Source organism: Thalassophryne amazonica, chromosome 12 (genome assembly GCF_902500255.1).
Source record: "Thalassophryne amazonica chromosome 12, fThaAma1.1, whole genome shotgun sequence".
NCBI lineage: Eukaryota > Metazoa > Chordata > Actinopteri > Batrachoidiformes > Batrachoididae > Thalassophryne > Thalassophryne amazonica.
The window spans coordinates 60070444-60084725 of record NC_047114.1 but is presented as its reverse complement, the minus strand read 5'-3'; the positions used below and the strand labels follow the sequence as shown (position 1 = coordinate 60084725).

The 14282-nt window shown below is 43.6% G+C and overlaps 1 protein-coding gene across 3 annotated transcripts in view; it reads right to left on the bottom strand.

Annotated features, from left to right (window-relative positions):
* The window catches only part of LOC117521729 (rap guanine nucleotide exchange factor 4-like), a 71334-nt gene that overhangs the window by 37742 nt on the left and 19310 nt on the right, over nucleotides 1-14282 (bottom strand). For 2 of the 3 annotated variants that reach the window (XM_034183063.1, XM_034183064.1), the window contains exons 4-8: nucleotides 12872-13018; nucleotides 8412-8484; nucleotides 8206-8258; nucleotides 7605-7711; nucleotides 7377-7498 (exon numbers count right to left, since the gene is read on the bottom strand). In XM_034183063.1, coding sequence (XP_034038954.1) covers nucleotides 7377-7498; nucleotides 7605-7711; nucleotides 8206-8258; nucleotides 8412-8484; nucleotides 12872-13018 — 502 coding nt within the window. Of the gene's footprint in view, nucleotides 1-7376; nucleotides 7499-7604; nucleotides 7712-8205; nucleotides 8259-8411; nucleotides 8485-9484; nucleotides 9578-12871; nucleotides 13019-14282 lie in introns of those variants that run through there. The other variant, XM_034183065.1, reaches the window with a different exon arrangement.

The following is a 14282-nucleotide window of genomic DNA, read 5'->3' as shown; positions in this document are numbered from 1 at the left end:
TTTACTTATATGGCACCAAATCACAACACATGTCATCCAAAGGTGCTTCACAGGGGTAAGGTCAAACCTTACCAACCACCTTGAGCAAGCATATAGGCAACAGTGGTAAGGAAATTTCACTGATGCTTTTTGAGGAAGAAACTTAAAGCAGACCAGACTCAGAGGGGTGACCCACTGCTTTGACTATGCCAACAAAACAAAGATCAACAAGGTACTACAAAGAATTTTCAAACATCTCACCCAGAAAATATCTTGGATGATAAAAATCTTTGTCATACAAGTTCAACCACCTGCAAAAGTGTCTGATGACAAACCACACCACAAACAGTGTGTATAGGAAAGTTTATAGTTAAATAGATATTTTATTGTCAAAATAAGTGTTTTTGTTCAAAAACAATAGAACAGTAACAAAACTATTTTTGCCATGCATTGTCCTGTCAGGGCAGCACAGTGGCTTAGTGGTTAGCACTGTTGCCTCACAGCAAGAAGGTCGTGGGTTCAATTCCCGTGGCCTTTCTGTGTGGAGTTTGCATGTTCTTCCCGTGTTTGCTTGGGTTTCCTCCGGGTGCTCCGGTTTCCTCCCACATCCAAAGACATGCGGGTTAGGTGGATTGGAATCATTAAATTGTCCGTATGTTATGTGTCGGACGCAGCCCGGAGAACCGACCAGCGTTTGAAGGACCCAGTATGAAATAAGCAGAGCACGGTACAAAGGATAACAGAGTTTAATAAACATAACAGTGAAGTGATACGAAAACAACAAAAGAGTGCGCGGTCTGGCGTGGTGGATTGCGGTGCGCTCCCAGCAGTGCTAACGGTCCGGAGCCAGAAAACTGTTCGGACCCAAGGACCCCGCCGACACCCCCCAGGTGGCCGCGACAAACCGAGTCTGTGAAAGAAGAAATCATTATGTGAGTCCACACTCAACACACAAAGAGACCACTCAAAGGTGTACAAACAGCAAACACTTCCTGGCTTAACTGCAAATCAGCTTCCCACCCTGCAGGCATAGAACACCCTGTTCACAAAACTCCACTGCAGTGGAAGCTGATTTAAACGACTAACATACAGCTCAATATAATAAGGTGTGAGGGACACCACATTTACTGACTGTATAAATGTTAGTCACAAAACCAAACGTACCTCAGGAAGTGTGCTGACGAGCGTGAGACCTCACCCCCTCCTCTTTCACAGACCATGCATCAAACCTGGACGTTCTCTGCATCCACTGATGGGAGATGGCTCTAGAGACGACGATCTCACCCGTCTGGTCACAAGGTCGAGTCTCTGGCAAATACACACTGTGCACTCCAGACTTAAATGCCACCATGTTCCAATCCGTGTAGATGCACCACAGCTGTGAGTCCTGACGAGCTGCACGTGATCAGCCTCAGGTGATCAGGGTGAGGTCCTGATAAACTCAGCTACACAGCCACTCAGTCCCAAATGCGCACCACCTGTGAGGAAAACCAAAAGACAGAAACAGAAGACACACAAAAGCCAGCCAGGCACGCCAGCCACAACACCGTAGGTGTGTGTGTGTGTGTCTCTGTGTTTGTTTGTTTGTGGCCCTGCAACAGACTGGCGTCCTGTCCTGGGTGTACCCCGCCTCGCGTTCTATGGCTGCTGGGATAGGCTCCAGCCCCCCGCGACCCTTAAAATGGACTAAGCGGTAGACAGTGGATGGATGGATGGATGGATGGATGGATGTCCTGTCAGGTCTTGATTTAAGTGCACAAACTTATCAATCAAGAACAAATTAAATTTTTTTTTCAAGTAAAGAGTTCAGAAACTAAAAGACAAAAATCAAATAAAATTTCTCTCTTCAATGCACTTCTTTTCTGGATTTTTTTTCTTAAATAATGAAAGTGTACAAAATTGTCACTCTACAACAAATGTTATAAAACAAGTAGCATTTCAAATGGAATGTGCGTTCATGAAATAAAATACAAAAAATAAAACAAAATTTCTCCCCTTCAATGCACTTCTTTTTTTTTTAATACAGCAGTGCATACAGGAGAGAAAGCAATGTTTGTATTGATATTATCGATCCGCCCACCACCACTGGTGATACTGATGCAGAAATAGCTGCATCAAAAGGTATTACTTTTACATCGCTGCATAAGTGGCCAGTGTGATTGTGAAATGGCAAAACAGGAGTAACAGAAAGACAGAGGATGGGAAGGAGAGGAACAGTAGTAGCCAGTAAGCCAGTACTGAGCAGTATTTCTGGTATTTATATTTTGCAAATTGTTTTTTACTTTTATTCTTGATATTCTGTGTGCTACTTACCCTGTGTGCTGCTATACAATGCTGCCGGAACCTCAATTTCCCTGAGGGAGTCTTCCCAAGAGATAAATAAAGTTCTATCTAATCTAATCTTCAATCAAATGTCCCCATCACGACTACCTTATAGCAGATAAATGACAAAATGAGGATTATAATTCCATTCCAGGATATATTTGAAATCTTCACCTAGCAAAGTTCCCGCAGGAACTTGTTGAAACCTTAAACACTAACCTCACAGAAAGACAGTGAAGACAGGCCAAACTTGGGATAATATGGTGTCAAACTTTTTTCTCCTCGTCAGAAAAGTGTGTTCCAACAAAAGTAAAGTCAATATAATAAATTCAATAAGATTTATACAGCACCAAATCACAACATGTGTCACACTAAGGTGCTACAGGAGTAAGGTTTAACCCTTACCCATGACCATGCAGTGGTTACAGTGGTAAGGAAAAACTCATTCAGGCGGTTTTCGATCACAGAAAGACACCTGAAGAAAACCAGATACAGTTGGGTGATCATCTGCTTTAGCCATATACATTTTCAGAACATTCAGTGATGGAGATGTTGCAGCTTAGCAACCATATATAATCCACATGTTCACAATGACAGGTGGCCAACAGGCCAGTCATGAGGTGAAGAACACAGTTCAGGCTAAACAGGCTGCGCTAGTAAAACAATGACTGCACCAGTGTCAGATCAGTCACTGAATTAAGTAAGTAAGTAAGTAAGTAAAGTTTATTTATATAGCGCTTTTCACAGACAGGGGTCACAAAGCGCTTTACAAGGTAAAACAATAAAAATATACAGTAAAACACTCAGTACTAAAAGATTATTGGCCATGAAAAGCCTGTTTAAAAAGTAGAGTTTTTAGTTGCTTTTTGAACATCTCAACAGAGTCCAGGGATCGCAGGGACAGAGGGAGTTCGTTCCAGAGACGAGGCGCTACGGCTTTAAAAGATCGGTCTCCTTGAGTTTTAAAGGAGGTTCGAGGAACCATCAACAGGTACTGACCTAAAGACCTGAGGCTGCGGGCTAAAGTGTAAGGCTGAATCAAGTCAGCAATGTAATCAGGAGCCTGACCATGTAGTGCTCTGAAAGTCAAAACCAAGATTTTAAAATTAATTCTGGAGGCAACAGGAAGCCAGTGGAGGGATTCCAAGATAGGCGTGATGTGGGCTCTCCTGTTGGTGCGGGTCAGAAGCCTCGCAGCAGAGTTCTGGACATACTGCAACCGATTTATCTCCTTCTTACCCAGGCAAGTGAACAGGCTGTTGCAATAGTCCAACCGCTTGGAGACAAAGGCATGGATGATTTCCTCTAATTCTTTCTGTGACACCAATTGTTTAAGTTTGGCGATATTTCGCAGTTGAAAGAAGCAATTCTTCACAAGCTTGCTTGCGTGCTGAGCAAGAGACATTCCTTCATCAAAAATAACGCCAAGGTTTCTAAGGCTTGTTTTTGCCGTTAAGCCCAAGTCACCAAGGAGGCTCCTGATAACAGGAACAGCACTGTCAGGGGCAACAATAAGTGTCTCAGTTTTTCAGAGTTCAGTTGCAGACGGTTCCATTAAGCCACTTCTTCACCTGTGACAGGCAGTCAAATAAAGAGTTCAATTTGTGGACTTCTGAAATCTTAAAGGAACAGTATAGTTGTAAGTCTTCCGCAAACAGGTGGTAGGAAATATCCCTGAAGTCCTGAATCAACTGGCCGAGGGGAAGGACATACAACTGAAACAGCAGTGGCCCCAAACAGAACCTTGCAGGACACCATACTGTAAAGCAGCTGTTTTCGATAGTTTATGGCCAGCCAACACACTAAAGGTCCTCTCCTCCAAGTATGAGGCAAACCACTTCAGCACAGACCCCGACAACCCTACCAGATCGCGCAGGCCGGTTGACCATAATGTTGTGGTCGACGGTGTCGAAGGCTGCGGACAGGTCTAGCAGGACTAGGACTGTGCATCTTCCTGCGTCAGCGGCCATCATGCTATCACTAGACACTCTCAGTAGTGCGGTCTCGGTGGAGTGGTGTTTCCGAAAGCCTGACTGAAAAGTGTCATAGATGTTGTGCATCTCAAGGAACAACGTTAGTTGTTTTGCAACCACTTTTTCCAGTATTTTTGCTAGAAAGGGGAGCTTTGATATTGGCCAGAAATTCTTAAGCTCAGACTGGTCCAAGTTAGGCTTTTTGAGTCTTGGTTCCACCACAGCATGTTTAAATGAGCTCGGAAAGAGACCGGATGACAGGGACATGTTGAACATTTTCATGACCCATGGCCCGATTGAGTCAAAAGTATCTAAGAAAAGCTTGGAGGTCTGGCATGAGGTCAGGTTCATTTTAGTTGCAACTGCTGCAATGTCTTCTAGTGACATTCGGTTGAAAGACGACCAGACCTGTAGTGGCAGTTCAGGCTGGACTGGCCCAGACCACAAGGGGTCAGTAAAGGCATTTTTTATGTGTCTGACCTTATCAGCAAAGAACTCCAAGAGGTCAGTGCCATCTGCTTTACAAAACTCAGAGGTTGCAGAGGCAGCATGGGACACGAGAGAGTTAACTGTGTTAAAAAGCACCTTCGGATTTCCCTTATTGGACATTATCAGGCAATGGCAATATTTAGATCTTGCCTCTCTTAATGCATCATTTAACATGGAAATAAGGTCCCAGAGATGTAGCCTATGGACATCAAGGTGCGTGGATTTCCACAAGCACTCCGTTTTCCGACACAGTCTTCTTAAGTCCAAGATACTGTCATTTATCCATGGACATGACTTCTCACGGACATTATTTGTTTTGAAAGGGGCCACCAAGTCCAATAATGTGGCACAGTAAGAGTTAAAATGATGCATAAGATCACTGACATCCGTACAGTAATCAAAAGCACTGGGATCAAATAAGGCACAAAATCTGTCAGCTGTAGTTTGTGTAATGATCCTCCTTTCTGCCCTTTTAGAGACAGGCCTAGGCTCAGGGGGAACATCAACCTGAAAAAAATACAGCTGTGGTCACTCAGGTGGACGTCTTCCACATGCATATTTGTGACGTGTAGGCCAAGAGAAAACACCAAGTCCAGAGTATGACCCTTCGAGTGGGTGGGGCCTGATACATGTTGTTTAAAATCAAAAGTTTCAATCATATATAAAAGTTCCAGTGCTGGGTTGGACGTAGTATCATCAATGTGTAGGTTAAAATCTCTATGAACTAAAACTCTTTCTAATTTTATAAGAGAAGATAAAAAACTGTTGAACTCATGTAGAAAAACCCCCGCAGGGCCAGGAGGGCGATAGATTAAGATACAGTAAAAAGAATTTAAAGAGCCAACCTTTATTACTTGTGACTCAAAAGAAGAGAAGTGTTCAGTGTCAATCACTGCATGTGTATCTGTCCTGATACACAGCAGCAAGACCTCCACCTCTACGAGAGAGGCGGGGATTCCCGAGAGCGCAGCAGCCAACAGGGCACAGTTCGTTTAAGTAAAAAAACTCTCCGTCCTTCTGCCACGTCTCTGTGAGGAACATGAACTCCAAGCTCTCCCTGGTAAAGAGCTCGTTGAGAGAAAAAGCTTAGTTTGCTATCGAGCGTGCATTCAATAGACCAATCCGACTTGATGATGTCATCCCCTTCGCGTCAGCTGGGCAGAGCGTGATTGGTCGCAGCCAGCTCTCGCGGTCACACGGTCCCCGGCTGTACCGGCGGATCAGCTGTTTCTCCGTTGTTTTTGTTGTTGGTGGTGGTGGGGCCTGAGGGCAAGATGAAAGCTGGGGAGACATCTGAGAGCACGAATGCCACGGAGCCATTCCATCTCGTCGCCAGCATCGCAGAGACTCCATACCGGTGTTCTGAGGGAGCGGTGGCTGTGACGCAGCAATTTCATTCGCATCCCGCTGAAGAGGAACCATTTGCAACCACCGGTAGCCTCTGTCCGAGCGGGAGAAACCGGCTGACCATATGACCCGTTTGATTACGCACTGCATGCCGGCCCTGTGCCCTCTCCTCCTCCTCGAGTTCTTCCTGGGATTGCCTGGGACTCCTAACAGCAGCAGGTATTCCGGGGAAGTGGGCGCGCACACAAATGGTGGGGGGAAAGTTTGTTTGTAGCTGTCTCTGTCATTAAAGCAACGTTCCATAGACTCTTTGATGTTAAAAAGAGAGCTGCGATCATAAGTCCGGACAGCATAGGCACAGTTACTGGATACGAGGACTAACAAAAAGGCATACGATGTGAAAATCAATGCCAAAAACTGACATAAAAGCAGCCAAGCAGTGGCGAGCCCACACACAGGCGCCATCTTAGTAGCTGAGGCTAACATTCCTCTGTTCTGTACCCAAACTGTGATACATATCCAACCCTCCTCCACACAAGATGTCCTGTATCCCTCAAGTATGTTCTAAGGTTCAAAAGCTCCAATGTAGACTACAAACATCTCCATGCAGAAGAGTGCAATTAAGTCATGATGGAACAGGAGTTCATTATTGGCTTTGACCTTGAGCCTGCAGAATCTTTGACCACCTGTATGTACATCACCTGAACATTGCTGGCCTTGTAGATTGGTGGTATAAACCTGTCACACATCAATTTTACAAACTGCCTTTGTTGATTGCACAGTTGGAGAACTTCAGGAGTGCTTCTGGATTTTACTACTGTCTTGTACTGCTGCTAGTCTCAAATCCAGGATTAAGACCTTGGTCTTTAACAGTACCTACTACCACTCACATTTTTATTGGATAAGTTGGCAATATATATATTGTTACCTGTCACCTACCACAGTGTAGGTCGGAAGCAGCAGTATGACGTTGATCATCGTTATTTTCAATAATGACTGTTGTATTGTAGACAGGCTATTCAGGGCTGATGGCTTAGAATAGTGGTGTCCAAACTATTCCAGAAAGGGCCAAGAGGGTGCAGGTTTTCCTTGTAGCCACCGACTCCAGCAGGTGATGTTAATCAGTGAAATCACCTGCTAGAGTCAGTGGCTGCGCAGAAAACCTGCACCCTCAGGGGTCTTTCTGGAATACTTTGGACACCATTGGCTTAGAAAACACACCATCATGCAATCTGACAAGAAAGTAAAGGCTTAATGATTGATTACCGTGGTTGAGCACCCCTTCTTCGAGCAGTGCCTGCCACATGCCAACAGCGTGCGAGCGTGTGTGAACACAAGCGCTCTGCTGCACGAGCCAATCGACCAGCTCTGTGCCCACACAGCACTGTCTGAAAAACACACACAGGAAACCTGACATCCCCACTGCGTGCCAATATCAACACAAAATGTCTTCAAACACACTTACAACGCATGCACATCGTTTTGCACACTTACCTGTATGTCTTCAGGTGGTATTTTCTGTCTCGGATCATGTGTGGGGCTCTGGAGAGGACGGCGTTACGGAGAACCTTCCCCGCTCTCTGCAGCTTCTCTGAAGGAACCTGAAGGACACAACAAAGACCAGGGCGACAAATCGTCTCATCGCTGCAAGCTAGAACACACATATTATACAGCACATAAAAGTAGAGGGTCACACCTGCATCGCAGACAGATGTGCACACACCCATGCACACACCTGCAGCTGAAAACAACAAAGAACGCCATGCTAATTTTACAGATGGTTTCTTTCTCCTGGGTGCATGCATTAGGCAGAATTAACATAAATACAGAGCAACGCACTGAGTCATAGTGTGTGTCTGCTCAGACAACACACACACACACACACACACACACAGCCTGAATCCACTGTGACACTCTGCTTCATTCACAAACAGCAACATATACAGCAGAGCACAGTTTTATGGGTTTCTGTGTCGTTCACAACATGGCACATGCTTTTAATTGCAATCTGCATTTGTGCTGCAAAGAATCAAGTTTCAGAAGTGAATTACATCAAAACACACATCTCAAAATGTGAGGCATAATTCCACTTTACCTTATGAGGCTTGTTTACAGCATCTGAGTTCATGCCATCTTTGTCTGCAAGTTCTAAAGAAGAAAAACAGTTTTTATAGAATGTATTATCGAAACAATTTGTGCTTACTGATTTTTTAATGTAAAATAAACACAAACTGGAAGTCAGGTAATAAAATGCAGGATTATTTATAGCAGCTATTTTGTTGTGTTTGCTCATTGACTCACTGTCATTGTTGGAGCCACTCTCCATTGCTCCATAAGGAGGAGCCAAGAGTCCAGCCAGGCTCTGACGATACTTCTGCAAGAGTCCACATCAGTCTTCAGTTTAATCATCATCAGATTTAACCGTCACAGCAGTGACAGCAACCCCTCCCCCTTTCTTTCACTGTGACTTCCACTCTGCAATAGCATCTTAAAACAAGGGCCTTTGTACCACCGACATTATTTACATGCAGAACAACTAGCATTATATAACACACACACACACACACACACACACACACGAGCATTCAAGATGGCGTCAATGAGAGCAGGATGCTCCTGAGACTGTATGAATGTCTGGGGCTGACAAACATACAGCTGTGAGGTGCTGCTGTTTTTCTGCAGGCTCATCACTGAGAAACACACGACCACAGGACACACACACACACACACACACAGAATCTGTTTGGCCTAAACCCAACACATTACATGTGATTTTATGTGCACACACACACACACACACACACACACACACACACACAGTAGACCTAACAATCAGATAGCTTTGCGAACTGCAATCGCAACAAAACAAAAGTGCTGTGACATTTAAAGAGCCCAAATACAGATGACTTCCAGACGTTGATCTGAAACTATTCGTTTTAATTGAAGGATCCATCAGCTACTTTCACAAGAAGTTCATGATTTAAATTATTATAAAAAAAAAAAAAAAGCCCAGCATTCACGTTTTTCAAGGTTCTCCAACTTGAGGATTTGGTGCTTCTCTCTTTGCACTATAAAAATGAATATTTTTAGGTTGAGAACTTTTCTTTAATGATAACATTTGCAACTTCACAGCTTTGATTCCCAGCCTGCGATGCCTTTATTACTCCCAGCTTTTACAGCCAATCTCTACTTTGTACGATCAAGGCAGGGTGCTTAAAAGGAGGCAAGATTTTCGTCAATATTGTAATAATAAAATAATCCTACATACATATTAGCATAATGGTGTAGCACACATACACACACACATGACACATACTGCTGGTAATTGTACGGTGTGAAAAATAAATATGGTAGCATGGAAGAGCCAGACTCACCTGATCTTATCTGTCTAAAGCTGGAGGGACTGAAGCCCCAGAGAGCTGCCTCTGCTGCTTTACAACACACACACACACACACACACACACACACACACACACACACACACACACACTCACACACACACACTGGATAGCATCCTGCTAAAAACAAGCTGCTCTCTCTCTCTCTCTCTCTCTCTCTCTCTCTCTCTCTCTCTGTCTGTAATTGAGCCAAGACCCAAAGCGCTTTGTCTCACAGGTTACCACGGTGATCAGTCTCTGTATGGATGAGGTACTCTGGTGTAGGAAGTGAGAGACACAGAGGAGGCAAAGAATAACAAGCGTGAGGAGGACAGGAGGAAAGAAAGGAGTGGTAGTAAGGCCAATAAAAGAGAGGAAGCGGGCAAAAGTGGAATTATATACGTCCACACAGCAACCCTCAGCTGTGACTGTTGGACATACTGTACGTACATCCGTCAGAAACAAGCCAGTCTGCGCTGATATTGTTTTTATTTGTCACAATCACACTGTGCCACTCAATGACCTTCTTTCATCCTTTCATCAAACACATGACCGTTTTCATCCTGTAGCTTTTTAGTTGTCACCACATACAGGCACACAAACAGGTCCATGCACACAGACACACAAAGGTCCTTTTAGGAGAAGCTGAATAGGACTGACAAGAGGACACCCTCAGGCTGTGTTTTCTGCTTCATGTCTACTCCCAAAATAGACAACATAGAGACACATCGAGAGCATGTGGCTGAAAAACAAAGGCACTATGAGCACATTATTAAGACAGCACACACGCTGTGATAATCTTGTGTTGCATTTAATGTTACTGCACCAGTAAAGCTACTGTGTGTCTTAATTAGCAGAAACAGAATATAGCATTCATAACCTTCTGCTCATTCGTGTATAATAATCTACAACACTGAAACGAGGTGTTCTGATAAGCTTAGAATAAGCCCTTCATATCGACGTGTGAGTAGGACCCTCATGGAGGTCACCATGTTGACCGCCATATTGACGCAGTAGCCCAAAAAGGACATCTTTAGTCTACCTTTTGTATTTTGAAGCATTGCCAGAAGGTTGTCTACTGTTTGCGATTGCAGGTTAACAAGTTTGAAAAACTCATTTTTTGAAATGGAGGATCATACATATTGCTAGAAAGCTTGACTCCCCATTGCCAAAGAAGTGAAGACATGACAGTACACAAAATCATGATGGGCAAAGGTGTAATGCAATCTGCAAATTCACCACTAAAATACACAAAATCCTACACACTGTAGCTTAAAGCAGAACTATGTAAGTTTGGTCAGTTTTTTTTTTTTTACCTAAAGCTCGGGAGTACTGGTTTCATAAAATTGTCATAAGAAACTCACTACCAGCCCCCCACCCCTGCTCTCCATGTGCATTAATGGATATCTCTCTCTCTCTCTCTCAAAACCAGGTCTACATCTGTTTTTCACACTTCTCTATCTTTCACCTCTGCTAGGTCTGTCCAAAGTTGACCTCTCACTCTGTCATGCTTTCTCACTTCTTCCAACAAAGATTTTATTTTTATTTATTTATTTATTTTTTTTGCTTTTTCGCTGGCTCTCTAATGATCACAAACATCCAGGAAATAAAATCATTGGTTTGTTCTTATAGCCGCTAGCTCACCAGTGTCTTATCAGGGGAGTGTGTATTTGTTGTTATTATACTGCCGTAATGCAATTAATGTTTCTCGCGAGACCCGAGACTTACTTTCCCACAACACCGAACAGGTGTCTCTGAAGTTGCAAGTTTGTTTTTCTCCAAAACAAGTCATTTAAATTACTCCAGAACTGTAAGATTAAGGTCAAGAAGTTAATTAGTTCTCCTTTCAAAAGAGAACAAACCCATTTTAGCAAGCAAAGTTTCTACTGCAAAGACAGTAAAGACATCAGCAATGAGTTACACAGTGGTAGTGAATAGACAAAGATGTCTATGACTATGAGAAGTCTATTTTACGCAAATTCTGAGCAATTGTTTGCTTGCGCTGGCTACTCGCCATGCTGGAAAACCCAAGACAGTCTAATTTACTCAGTTTTGCTCTCTTCTCTTTCTTTTCTGTGCTTTTTGTTATTACTGCCAGATTTATGTTTGTAGGAACACATTTTTCTGCAAGGTCTTTGGTGTCACTAATAAATCTAGCTATGTCATTGGCTGATATGGAGGCAGCATATAGTTTACCCAGCATTCATCACTGCACAGCATCTTATGAAATACCCCAACAGACATTACATTATTCTTTTAACTGAGGATTTTTTTATTGTAAATGTAGCCTATTATTCATTTAAAAAACACACCATTTTGGAATATAATGCACTCAACTATTTCACCAATTGGGAAACCATGACAGAGAAAGGTTTGCTTCAAGGCTATAAGGTAATAAATCAGCCAAGTAATGTGCAAGATATGCACTTTTACACACACTGTACATTACTGTGATAATGTAAATTTGCTCAGACAAATTCACAAGCTCCTGTATGTACTAGGCCCCAGTGCGATGGCACGTTCTGCCCTGTCTATTCCTACATCACTGCTCCTATGCATTTCCTCAACTGACCCCTACCTGGCAGCCTATTTAAAATTCAAGTGATGGGTCTGTTTATTCAGAAGAGTAATGTCTAAGGAGTATTTGTGCTGAATTTTATGCTTGCATCACCATTTGAAGGATTGTTTCAGTTATCTACTGCCCTAAATGCTAATCTGAGTGAAGGCAGCATGACAGCATGGTGAAGTATGTTGGTTGCTTACTGGTCATATTTATAATTATTTATACACATACTTTTTTAACATTGGTTATTGGTATCCGGCCCCCAGAAAAATCCATATCGGTTGAGCTCAACCCTAAAATGACCATAGGTGTGAATATGACTGTGTATATGTGTTGGCCCTGCGATAGACTGGTAGCCTGTCCAGGGTATACCTTGCTTCTTGCTAATGATTGCTGGGATAGGCTCCAGCCCCCCGTGACCCTTAACTGGAATAAATGGGTTCAGAAAATGGATGGATGGGCAAGGATGGTGGCCAGGTGGTTAGTGTACCTCTTTCTGTAGCAGACGGTTCATAGATCAAGGCCACCCCAGCCTATTCTCCGTAATGTGGGGTGGCATCAGGAAGGGCATCCAGCAAAAAACTTGTGGCAAATCAACAAATGGATCCATCTCGGATGTGCTGCTGCAACCCAAAGTCAAAAAGGGACAAGCTGAAGAGCCCACTGTGGCAGATCACCCCGTTGTTGTTAAAGTGACAATTACAACAAAAGCCTGCAATTTTGCCTATTTCATGTATTCAAAATGGAAGAAAAAAAATTTGTTATTCCAAACATAAGTTAAGTTCTGGCAACTCAGCCCAGTAAAGGTCTCTGCACCTCACCTCCCAAAGGCTCTTGAACTCCCGCTGCTCAATGCGGAGCAGCTCGCTGGTCTCTCTGCTGACAATGGTCGCATGGCGAGGAGTGTTGTCCAGGATGGACTCCCCAAACGCTGTCCCAATTCCCAGTGTGCAAATACTGACTGCATCCTGCACACACAGGATAAATATACAGAAGAGCCTCATTCACAAATCTTGTACTTAGTGTTTATTGTTGATGTGCTCTTAAATGTCTTTGTAAAAACTGAAAAAGACAGAAGAAAACTTACTGTCAGATTAATAAAAGTTGAGCAGACAAATGAGTTGAGTTATTCTCTGTGCATATCATTATACTGTGACGTGATTAGGTGATTTCTATCAGACTTACCGTGTGCATGCAGGTCCATAATAATAGTCCATAAGGGGTTGGTTTTGGCAAAGGTCAAGATTACTGGGGGCAAAGGTCAAAATTCTGGTGTCTATATCTGTTTGTTCCCCTACTCCATACGAGGTATTTTGATCGCTTTCCATCAAATTCAAGATGTGGATGACAGTCAAACATAGAGTTGCCCTTAAAAAGTTTATTTTGACAAAGGTCAAGGTCACTGAGGTCAAAGGTGTGTTGTCATTTCGGCTGCTCCCATTTATTCGGGGTCGCCACAACAGATACAGCCAGATCCACATTGGTATTTTGGCACAAGTTTTATGCTGCATACCCTTCCTGATGCAACTCCAGTGTTACCCGAAGAAATACACACAGAGCCGCTGGTGTTCCAAGGAGGTCTGCCATCCAAGTACTAACCAGATGCCGCACTGCTTAGCTTCTGAGATCTGATGGGATCTGGCTGACACAGAGCAAACCGGCACCTCATTGAGGTCAAAGGTTTTTTTGTTTGTTTGTTTGGTTGTTTTTTTTGCATTATTTGCACCAAACTTGGCACACATATGTACTGTAGGTAGGTTCTGGAATTATCCAGGCAAGATCAAATTTGCTAAAGTTCAGCCATTTGAGTCAAAGGAAAAATGTAACTTTTTCATGTCAGTTTTCACCAAACTTGGCATCATCACGGCGTTGCTTTGCGCCATGCGGTTCCACCGCGATGCGCGGAACTCCTCCACACGTCTGTCTTAATGTGCTGAAAAAGTGCTGATGTCCACGTCTTTTCACAATTCCTGTGCTACTCAGACGACATACCGGATCAAGACAGCGTCCAGTTTAGAAATGAACGGCACATTCCACTGTTACAGGAGTTTTTGTCATGGAAAGAGGAGCGGCTCCACCGCGCGTGGCGCAAAGCAACGCCGTGATAAAGCCTTCCAGGACATGTTGGGGCATGTCCAGCTCATGCACAATCACAATCGGATAATCACACGACTGAAAAGCAACCGGAATCCATCTGAAATCCACCTGAAAGCCGTCCTGTGAGACCACCAC